Below are 11442 nucleotides of genomic sequence, written 5' to 3'. Positions count from 1 at the left end.
TGTTACTGTTTTGATTTCATTTTTAATCAAATAAATGCAGCCTTGGTGAGACATGAGCCTTTTGGCACCAAACTCAATAGTCATTTGTCTTATGTAATGCTTTTCTAATTGATCACTTGAATGCATAAGAATATTTATAACAATATTTATGATTTAACTATTAAACTCTTGCATAAAGGTGGACAAAGTCATTATCAACCCTTACTTTGGCTTGGGAGCACCAGATTATTCCAAAATTCAGATTCCAAAGAGAGACAAATGGCAGCACAGTATGAGCAGCGTCACAGAAGACAAGTCAGTATATGCACTTAAAATGCCATTGTTCTGTGTGTTATATTATTGAGCCATTAATAATCAGAAATCATTCAATACTAAAACAATCCAAATATACATCTGTTAGGGGACTGATCATGTTTTTGTCCTGTAGAGAGCGCCAGTGGGTGGATGATTTCCCTCTGCACCGCAGTGCCTGTGAAGGAGACACTGAGCTTCTGTCCAAACTGCTGGACAGTGGTTTATCGGTTAAACAGCTGGACAGCGACCACTGGGCACCCATTCATTATGCATGCTGGTATATATCAGCTTCCTGTTTCTTTAAATAAGTAACTACATATGAAGTGTTTATTTAGGTCTCTTTATTTCTCATTCAGAAACATGAGATCACTTGGATCATCTCTTCAGTTTACTGATGTAAAAGGCACCCTATAGAATATAAATTGATATGTTTTTCCTCTGACTTCAGGCATGGAAAGGTGGAGGCCACCAAGCTTCTGTTGGAGAAAGGGAAATGTAACCCCAATCTGCTGAACGGCCAGCTGAGCTCTCCTTTACACTTTGCAGCCATTGGTGGTCATGCAGAAATCGTACAGCTCCTTCTGCAGCACCCGGAGATAGACAGAGTGAGAAAATTATGCTAATTTAAATAGTATTAAATCGTATAGTATTATGCTAATTTTGCCTTTTTTCTATTCAGATGACCTGTCCCTTCAAAACACTGTTTTTTTTTATTAAATATAATATAAATCATATTAATATAGTTAATGTATTAACATAAAATAATATTAATATAATTTAGTTAAAAACACTTTTAACTTTAATTACAAACTCAAAATGAATAACCATTTTTCACGTTGTACAGCTTTTAGTGTTTTATATCTTTATTATTATTATTATTATTATTATTTTTAACTTGTTTAGACTCAATGTGACCATGTACCACAAAACCTGTCATAAGAGTCAATTTTTCGAAATTGAGATTTATACATCATCTGGAAGCTAAATAAATAAGCTTTTCACTGATGTATTGTTTGTTAGGATCAGACAATATTTGGTTGAGATACAACTATTTGAAAATCTGGAATCTGAGGGTGCAAAAAAATCCAAATATTGAGAAAATCGCCTTTAAAGTTGTCGAAATGAAGTCCTAAGCCATGCATATTACTAATCAAAAATTAAGTTTTGATATATTTATGGTAGGACATTTACAAAGTATCTTCATGGAACATGATCTTTACTTATATCCTAATGATTTTTGGCATAAAAGAAAAATCTATAATTTTGTCCCATACAATGCATTTTTGTCTATTGCTACAAATATACTTGTGCTACTTAAGATTGGTTTTGTGCTCCAGGGTCACAAATAATATAGAATTTTAAGTATATATGAATCATAATTGTTTACTTATTTTTTTGTCTCTCAAAATGAGTATAGCAGTTACAGCTGACATGACGCTAAATTCTAAGCAGACAAATCAATTTGATTATTTTTTATGATTTCTTTTCATTTTAAGCACATTGAGGACCAACAGAAACGATCCCCTCTTCAAGTTTGTGAAGAGAGCAAACAGAACAACTGGGAGGAGACGGTGAAACTCCTTCAGCAAGCCAACAATAAACCAGTGAGTGTGAAACCACTACGTTCTACAACACAGTGCTCCTCCTCCACAGAGCTGCAGTTCTATATCAACAGCCCTAGAGATGCTGAGTAGCATGTTTTGGTGTGTTTCAGTATGAGAAGGTGAGAATTTATCGCATGGATGGATCGTATAGGACCGTGGAACTGAAACATGGGAACAACACAACAGTGCAGCAGATCATGGAAGGCATGAGACTGTCCCAGGAGACACAACAGTACTTCACCATCTGGATCTGCTCAGAGAACCTCAGTGAGACACCACACCTGATAAAACACATCCACAACTCAACTCAGATATCACATTTTCTTATTTGATTTGGATTGAGACAAATCTTCCCCTGTGGTGTTTTTCAGCTCTACAGCTGAAGCCATACCATAAGCCCTTGCAGCACTTAGGGATCTGGACCGAGATAGTGACTGATCTCACTGCTCTGGATCCCCAAAGGGAAACTCCACAGCTCTTCCTGCGCAGAGATGTCCGGCTACCCTTAGAAATAGAAAAAAAGGTATCTGCCACGTTATCTTTGGTCAGTCTGTTTTTGGTCCACCTGGTGTTTTTAAAGCAATGGTTTAGAGTCTCCTTCTACATCCTGCTGTGAAACTCATGTGAGTTTTCCTCCTAGGTTGAAGATCCAAAGTCCATCCTCATGCTGTTTGATGAAGCTCGTCACTGCCTCCTCAAAGGTTTCCTATCAGCATCAGACAGCAAGCTAATTACTCTCTCCAGCTTCCTCCTGCAGATCATTTACGGAAACTACGACAGCAAGAAGCACAAACAGGGCTTTCTGAAGTATGTAGCTCATTCCTAATCAATCTCCTAACTATCGTCAACGACTGTTTCCATGTTAGTGATAAAAGACTTGAATATTTCTTGTTTAATACAGTGAGGAAAACCTCAGATCCATAGTTCCAATTTCAAAGGTGAAGAGCAAAGCACATCACTGGACCAACAGGATTCTTCACGAGTACAAGGTGTGTCAATTCAGACCATTTTCAAAATGTTGGCGTTGGTGAGATTTTTAATGTTATTGCTAGACTGGTCTGATTTTCTCAATTCTTTCTGTGTCTTCAGAGTTTGAGCACTAGTGAGGGTGTGAGTAAAGAGATGCACCACCTCCAGAGACTCTTTCTGCAGAACTGCTGGGATATCCCCACCTATGGGGCGGCTTTCTTCACAGGACAGGTGTTCACCAAGGCCAGCTCCAGTACCCACAAGGTCATTCGAGTGTATGTGGGGGTGAACACCAAAGGCCTGCATCTAATGAACATGGAGACAAAAGTGAGATTCCAGTCACTTTACATCAAACGGACATTTACATGTAATTTATCCCTCTAATCATCTGTGACGTTGTGTTGTTTTATTAATCAGGTGCTTCATCTCAGTTTGGAGTATGGGACATTTATGTGGCAGCTGGGTCAGGCTGACCAATACGTCCAAATACACAGTCTAGAGAACAAGAAGAACTTCATTGTGCACACCAAACAGGTATGTGTCTTTGCATCTTGACATTCATTGTGACAATGCGAAACCCGAGTTGATCATCTTTGTGTTTTTTCTCCAGGCCGGCCTTATCGTCAAGCTGCTGATGAAGTTGAGTGGACAGATCACACCAAACGACAGAGCTGCATTAGATAAATATGCTTATGGTTAGCCCCATCACAGAGAAGCACCTTGTTTTTGCCTTTTTGCCTTTTTTGCAGTTGTTTGGATTTTTAAGATATTAAAAAACTACATGACTAAGAGTCGTTTATACCAAAATGTCAGCTATTACATATCATCATAAATGTTAACCTTATTTACCTTGTAATGTTTTCTTACTGTATATGATATTATATGCATTTTATAATGTAATGATAAGTTTTTGCTTTTAACAGTTTTTGTAAATATGAATGACCATTTTAATAAAAAAAATAATAATTACACAAAGAGCCCTCATAAATTATTTATGCAAGAATGGATTTTTTTTTTATTTCTCATCATTAGTGATCAGTTTGAAGCATGTTTTGATGAATATTAAGTAAAAGTCTTTATCATTCATATTCTGATTCACTAGGAAATTAATCAAAATAGCTATCTATCCAGATATATGTAATATGGATAACTAATATATATATGTGTGTGTATGTACTGTATGTATGCACACACACAATTTACCCCACAAATTTCCATGACCTTATTTTTATTCATTTTCTTTTTTTTATGCTTATCTGCAAAGAGTAGGCTAATTTGTGAACCTGCTGGATTAAAAACTTTTTGTAATTATTTTACATATAATTCTATTATTTTTGGTACACAATATAAAGTTTACAAAATATTTATTTTATTATTAAGTGAAACATCTATCACCCCCCTTTATAACTCTTAGACAAAAGAACATGTTTTTGTGAAGATTTCCATTCAGTGTTGAAACAGAGGCTGTCTTTTCTTAGATAAATGGCTTATTCCGAATTGTCACGCCAAGCAGCACATTCAGCCTCTATTATATTGTCATGTTGTGCTCTGTTTTATGGCCGGAAAACTTAATCTCATTTTTATGTGCGGTTCATTAAACGCAGCATAAAGGTTGCATTATTTCAAGCAACATGTCCAGGGATTGTTAATATATAGCTTGCATAATCGATCACATTTACGGATGCACTTAGACTTCATTAAGTTCAAGATCTAATCCGTAGGCTACATATAACTGAAGGAAATGTATTTGTGCTTGCTTTTTTTTCTCTACTATGCATATATTGTGTTTCTGATTAAGCTTTCTTTAGGTGATGTATAAAAGATCCTTTAAGAGCTGATAGGATTTGCTCTTTCCTTTTCTCACTTATTCCCTTGTCGCAGTCATTGTACACAACAGAAGGCTGAACACTAGACTTCTGTTCCTGGTTCTCTAGAGAGCAAAAAGATTGTTCTCAGCCTGCCAGAACGATGTGGATTCTCCATTCCTCTGAGAATTCCATGTCTTTATCTGCAAAAGTGATAACAAACGTTCTTGCTCTCAACAAACTGTTGAGTAACATGGTGTCTGACTTTCCAACCGCTCATTTGTTTGCAACGCTGAAAGGAAGAGCTTTCAGCTGCTAAAACCAGTCTAAAGTTCAGAGCAAACTTGCTGTAAAACAGAGACAGTGATGCCTCACAAAGAGACGACTGAGATCTTTCTCACACCCTTTTTCTCACACAATGCTTGAATGGGGGCTTAGAGGAGCAGAAAGAAGGAGAAGGGGAGGGGAATCTTTTCAGTTCTTCAAATGCAACAATAGTCTTTGTCTACAATGTCCCTCCATTTTTATTGGGGTTACTGACGGGGATGGGGTGGAGGGGCCGGATTGCCATAGAAACAGTGACAAAACAAGCTGGTCCCAGAGCAAGAGAGACACAAAAACATGCTTCAAATCCGGGACGGAATCTCTGTATCGATCACTGCAATTTAGTTAGAAGAAACTGTGTGCCAAAGGAGGAGGAAGACTTATGTGAAAGGATGGATGCAGCTTCAGTTGGGTAGAAGAAAAGGCAATAAGACATACTGGAGCAGTATAAAAGCACTCAATTCTTTCAGAGGGACGTTTGGACCAGAACTCAGTTGTGCTGGCGGTTATTGCTCGACTGGATATCACAATGAACTCCGACACTCAGTATGAGGACTCAGTGTCCATCATGGTTCTGGAGAACATCAAGAACAAGCTGTTACATGCTTTCAGAACATCAGCCGAACCGAGAACCTCTGCTGAGACAGCCATTCATCCAATCGGAAAGAGTTTACAAGTAAACGAAGAGCTTCGGAGAGCCAAAATAGACGGAGCCATAACTTGGTTAAGATCAGAACTGGTAAGTTTAGAAACCACTGATACTTTTACACCTTAAGTGACATTTTAGAATGGATTGTTTGGTTGTTTCATTTGATGCTTTTTGTCGGTTAGATGTGGAAAGATAGGTGGATGGACGTGCAGAAAAAAAGTATATATGGAAGGATGCTTGGATGGACCAAAAAATATATGGACAAAAATATGGAAGGGGGAATTATAGATAGACAGATATATGGATGGATGATAGATGGATGATGGACAGACAGATAGATGGACAGAAAAGCAAATAGATGGAAAGACGGATGACAGACAGATAGATGGAAGGATGGATGAATGGATGGATGGACAGAAAAACAGATAGATGGAAAGATGGATGACAGACAGAAAGATGGAAAGATGGATGAATGGATGGATGGACAATAAAAAGCAAATAGATTGAAAGATGGATGACAGACAGATGGAAGGATGGATGAATGGATGGATGACAGAAAAACAGCTAGATGGAAAAATGTTTGATAGACAGATAGATAGAAGGATGGATGAATGGATGGATGGACAGAAAAACAGATAGATGGAAAGATGGATGATAGACAGATAGATGGAAGGTTGGCTATAGAGAGACTGACAGAAATATAGATGAGTGGATGGAAGAATCAAAGGACAGACAGACAGACAGATAGACAGATAGACAGATAGATAGATAGATAGATAGATAGATAGATAGATAGATAGATAGATAGATATGTGAATGTGTCTGATCTGTTGCTGTGTGATTGTCATGCAGCTGGAGATGCGCTCTCAGGACCGTCAGCTGGCTCAGACTCTGCTGGGACTCAATAAGGAGATTCAGAGGCTCAGACGGGAGAACGGATCTCTGCTCCTGGACGCTGACAGCACTGAGCACCTGTGACCCCACAGAGCAGAGCAGGGCTTAATGAGAGAACAATGCCCTGGTGAGCAGATGGGTCTAGAGGAGTGTAACACAAATAACTCTCCTGTCCTGGAGTGCACTTTGCTGGCACTTTGTTTAAAATGTCTTGTTGGGAAAAATACTGAAAGCATGTTCATGTATGTGAAATCTTGACCAAATATCAGTCGAACCGGGTGCTGAGATTTGTACTCAGAACTACATTTACATCCCTTTACACCTGGCATTAACATACTTTTTGATCAGATCACGATTGGAAAGCACTTGACCACAGGGGTAAATGCATCCAAGACACATTGTAATCATAAAACCACATCATTCTAGGATGGATTCTGACCCCTCATTAGCATTGGAATGACAGTGTAAATGCAATGCAGTTAAAAATATCCTATAATTAAATGTATATATATCTAATATTCAGATAGAAAACATCTTAATACCAGATGTAAAGGGAACTAGCCTTAAGAAGGTTAGTTGAGATTTGAATGCTTGGCATAGATACAATTTCTATGATTAATTTGTTTATAGAAGATGTAGCTCATATCTGTTCTTACTACTAATGAGATTGTGTGATCATCTGCTGTATGACTGATAAACCAAGTGTTGATATTTGTTCAGCTTTGAACATGGAATTATTAGCATAGCATATGCAATGGGTACAAAAACATTTCATCATCTGTTTATTAAAATGTCTTGATGATTTAAACTCCTTATTGCATCATGAAATGAATAATCTCAACATTGATCCAGTTTGTAGGTTTTTATTACCATACTTGTGATACTAGTATGATACTAAGTATGATGTCAAAGCATGTCATAGCATATCATTAGTGATATTTGTCCCAGAAAAATTAGATTATCAGTGAAAAAAAAAAAAAAATGTGTTCTTTATTTTCCAATGACTCTCATAATACAATTGAATGAGTTGTTCATTGTTCAACTTTCAAGACAATATTCTGTTAACTTTCTTTTGCTGTCAGTGTCATGCACTTAGTTTGAAGAGGCACTTCAGTTTTGTAAAATGAGAGAAAATACTTTTACAGATATATATGCGCTGTTTAAGTAAACTTCCTCAGTGCATTCTATGTATCTCTATTGTGCATTCAGGTAGAATATTAGTCTATCACCAAAGACTTTGTCAAGTTTTTCACAATGTAAAATGTCTTACTTTTTCACTTTATAGTATACAGTATGTTCTGAGCATAAGGCAGTTGTGTTACACCGGTTGTTTTAAATACAGTATTCTGTATGACATTATGAAATTTCTCACATAAGTAATTCATCATTTGTTCTTCAGTGAGACTCAACACTACTGTAACATGCTGAAACATGTTGTATTAATCAAGCACATGTGATCTAAACTGGAGGGTTCAGGGCACAGAGCTGCGTCTACTAAAGGCCCGTTTGGGCATGCAGGCTCCAAGAGGAGCGGGGCTCATACATGTGCTAAAGGAGATGGAAGGGAAAAAGCTCATTTCTCCTGAGAAGGAGGACATACTGCTCCCCCCACCCTCACTCCCAGAGTCCCAACAAGGTTCCTCTTCCTCATCTTCTATGGCTTTTGCACACTCCTGCTTCAGTTCCTGAATGCCGTCATGAAGATCCATCAGCTGGCGAATCAAAGCTTGGTCCTGAGAGCGCATCTCCATCTACAAAGCAGAGGAATGTTTTTACGTTTGCTTTTATTCAATTATTGTTAGATGAGTAGGGCACATCAGAGTTAATAAACGTGTATTTTGTGTAAGCAAACACATGCTCAACATTCAAGTCAGATTAAGAATGAATAAAAACCAGTTTTAAGAATTTAACTCAGTTGTAAACAATACACACTGCAGAAAGTGAACATCATTTTAGTCAATGAGCTATTCTCTAGCTATCTACCTACCCTATTTTGTTCATATAGGCCTAGATATGGATAGCATAGTCCCATTTATGATTTTGTTGACATAAGTAGGCCTATATGTTAAATGTTTCAACCATGTTTTTAAATAGCCTAACATGTAACCACAAAAGTTACATTATGTTAAATGTTTTAACAGCGTTAAAAATCGATGTTTTTATAACCACTAAAGTTAGGCGACCCCCTCAAAGGCTTTTTATAATTAGTACACTGGTATATAAAGCTGACGCAGCTCCTACTTTGCATATCCACATCATAAATCATCAAAAACCTTTTGCCTAAAATCATTAAAAATCAGTAGGCCCTATTCAGACCTCATTCTGGGAAACTGTTTAGAAACAATTATCCTCCACTTCAATTTCCATTTTTCTCTTTATCCAGAACATCTTTCTAATCCAGGCTAAGAAAATAAACACAGTGAAACACTGGGAAAGCTCTGACATTCAAAGACCCTGAAAAGAGTGACCAGAACAAACATTACAGTTCTATTCACATATTCATGCCAGAATGATTAGGTCAAGGTTAAGGTGTTACTATGCTGAATAAGTTCTTATCCTTGTATTCAACAGCGGGAGTTGAAAGTATTTTAGACGGGCAATGTCTTTTTCAGATGCTAATGTCTTTTTCCTCTTTCTGCTCTTTTTATTGGTGGCCATGGCAGTCTAATTGGATGTATTGAGAGGAAATACGATCCTGCATTCCAGCACATTTCATGAGCCTGTTTCTGACCGCAGAAAGGACGAAACAAGAACTGTTCCCGCCAAAAACTGCATTAATTACACTGGCAGACTAATAATGGAACCTGCTTTGAAAGATTTAATCAAAGAAAATTAAAGAGAAAAGGACATGAACTTTTTTGAGAGCAGGTGAAACTGCTTATAAGATTGAAAAGTACATTTGCTTTAGTGTGTTTACGTGTTTTTCTCTATTTCACTGAAGCGCATTTAATGGAACTCAATTTAAACCTGATTTCCTATAGGAGGGAACACAAAACAACACTATTTATGTGGGCAGCTGAGTGAATTGGCATAAATGCTGACTGGAAGTGAACACTGGAACTTGTTGGAGTCATTAGAACTGTGTTAAGGCTGGAAAAGAACAATAATGTGAATGCTGTAGGCGAGCTCTTTAAGTTAATGAGCAGAATATAGAATGTAGAATAACAAGTAGTGGCCTAACTGACCTGAATTCATCCGACTCCAGAATTAATTTTCTTATCAAAGAACAGTGTGTTTGACATTTAGTCATAAACATGGTTTAAATCAATTGCAGTGAAAATATCGCTGAAGGAATTGTGACAAGAATAGCAGACATTGTATAAGATTTAGATTTGAAGTCACAGATGTGATGAAGTGATGAATATAGACCCATGAGACATAATATTAGCTCCTCTTAAAAGGCTTCTGTGGTTTCTTTTGTGTGAAAGGTTGCCATGACATGCCATGAGTACAGAGGCTGCAAATGCCAAGCAATATATCTACTGAGAATGGGCCTGCTTAGAATTTAACCCCTGAGACGTTGTAAGGGTCGCAAGCTGAATGTTAATGACGAGACGGTCATAATTTTTTACTCTTGTGTAGTAACGTTGTAAAGACGCAAGCTGACCTTTGATTTTGCTCGTCTACAACAATAGACATGCATGAAATGCTTAGACCACCCACTATACACAGGGAGAAGGAAAAAATTGAAATAAAATAGATAACAATTATACATCTCTTACATTATGAGACTCTTATGCTCAGCAATTAACTCTATTTATATGATAAAAATACAGCAAAATAAGTAATATTGTGAAATACTGCAATTTTAAATATGAATCATATGATCCTTCAGAAATTGCTAATATATTCTAAATTGCTAATATATTCTAATAATTTGCTGCTCAAGAAACATTACTTATTATTATCGATGTTGAAAGCGGTCGTGCTGCTTGTTTTTTTTTCTGAATTCTTTGATGAATAGAAAGTTCAAAATATAGGCATTTATTTGAAATAGACTTCTTTTGTAATATTATCCAATAAATATTTTACCTGTTAATTTTGATCACTTTAATGGACCCATGATGAATAAAAGTATTCATTTCTTAAAAAAAAAATCTTGCTGACCCCACACTTTATATATATATATATATATATATATATATATATATATATATATATATATATATATATATATATAGTCATTATAATGTAATAATTATCATTTTAATATAAATAAACAATCTGCCAAAATATAGGACAATAATAATTTAGTTAATAAAACAAAATATTTAATTAATAAGAATTTATAAGTTAGGATTTTTTGTGAACGTCTAATGATTAATTCCTGATTATTCTTAACAAGAAAGAGGTTGAAAACAAAAAAAAAAACTGTATTGCAAAATATGACAAAAGAGTTAACTGAAAAAAGTAAGACATACACCAGGTAAAATAACTATATTACATAATAACATATATTAGAATTTTATATTTTCCGTAAATTGGTTTTCCTAAAAATCCCCCTGCCCCTGGGATCTATGCCCTTGCTGAAGGCAAAATGCTATCATGGGAAAACAAAATTGCCTCATATTTGCATCCAAATGACTAATAATGTAGTAAACTGTACTACATGAAATCTTACCAGCTCCTTCCTCAGCCAGGCCAGTGCAGTCTCAATGTCCCCCTCTCCAGCCATACGCTTCCCTCTGCACACCTCCTGGGATGAGGAATGGTCCCTGCACATCACTGCTGCTTTACAGTGATCAAAAGAAGTTTCTTTACAGGAGAAATCTCTCAGTCTGGTAAGAACTACTTCCATTGTTTCTAAAAGTGCTGATGAGGCGCAGAGAGCTCGCTGTTCTTCTTGTCAGCTGTAGGTACAGCTCTGTCACTGTTTTATCTCCCTGTCACACTGTCCACTACT

General features: G+C 36.6%; 2 protein-coding genes across 3 annotated transcripts in view; both read left to right on the top strand.

The window, feature by feature from the left end:
- Nucleotides 1–3834, top strand: part of krit1 (KRIT1 ankyrin repeat containing) — a 6493-nt gene extending 2659 nt beyond the window's left edge. For both annotated transcript variants that reach the window (XM_042745243.1, XM_042745244.1), the window contains exons 7-17: nucleotides 179–294; nucleotides 428–571; nucleotides 743–899; nucleotides 1791–1898; nucleotides 2009–2165; nucleotides 2270–2421; nucleotides 2539–2705; nucleotides 2800–2887; nucleotides 2988–3194; nucleotides 3285–3401; nucleotides 3478–3834. In XM_042745243.1, the coding sequence (XP_042601177.1) occupies nucleotides 179–294; nucleotides 428–571; nucleotides 743–899; nucleotides 1791–1898; nucleotides 2009–2165; nucleotides 2270–2421; nucleotides 2539–2705; nucleotides 2800–2887; nucleotides 2988–3194; nucleotides 3285–3401; nucleotides 3478–3567 (1503 nt within the window). In that variant the 3' untranslated portion in view covers nucleotides 3568–3834. The remainder of the gene's footprint in view (nucleotides 1–178; nucleotides 295–427; nucleotides 572–742; nucleotides 900–1790; nucleotides 1899–2008; nucleotides 2166–2269; nucleotides 2422–2538; nucleotides 2706–2799; nucleotides 2888–2987; nucleotides 3195–3284; nucleotides 3402–3477) is intronic.
- A 1373-nt stretch (nucleotides 3835–5207) lies between these two features.
- si:ch211-153f2.3 lies at nucleotides 5208–7597 on the top strand. The gene is made up of 2 exons (XM_042745535.1): nucleotides 5208–5735; nucleotides 6498–7597. The coding sequence occupies exons 1-2, from the start codon at nucleotides 5526–5528 to the stop codon at nucleotides 6621–6623; spliced, it is 336 nt and encodes a 111-aa protein (XP_042601469.1). The 5' UTR covers nucleotides 5208–5525; the 3' UTR covers nucleotides 6624–7597.
- The last annotated feature ends 3845 nt before the right edge of the window (nucleotides 7598–11442 follow it).

This window comes from Cyprinus carpio, chromosome B19 (assembly GCF_018340385.1).
Source record: "Cyprinus carpio isolate SPL01 chromosome B19, ASM1834038v1, whole genome shotgun sequence".
In the NCBI taxonomy this organism is placed as follows: domain Eukaryota; kingdom Metazoa; phylum Chordata; class Actinopteri; order Cypriniformes; family Cyprinidae; genus Cyprinus; species Cyprinus carpio.
Note: the sequence above shows the minus strand (reverse complement) of the source record. Positions and strands in the feature narration are given on the sequence as shown.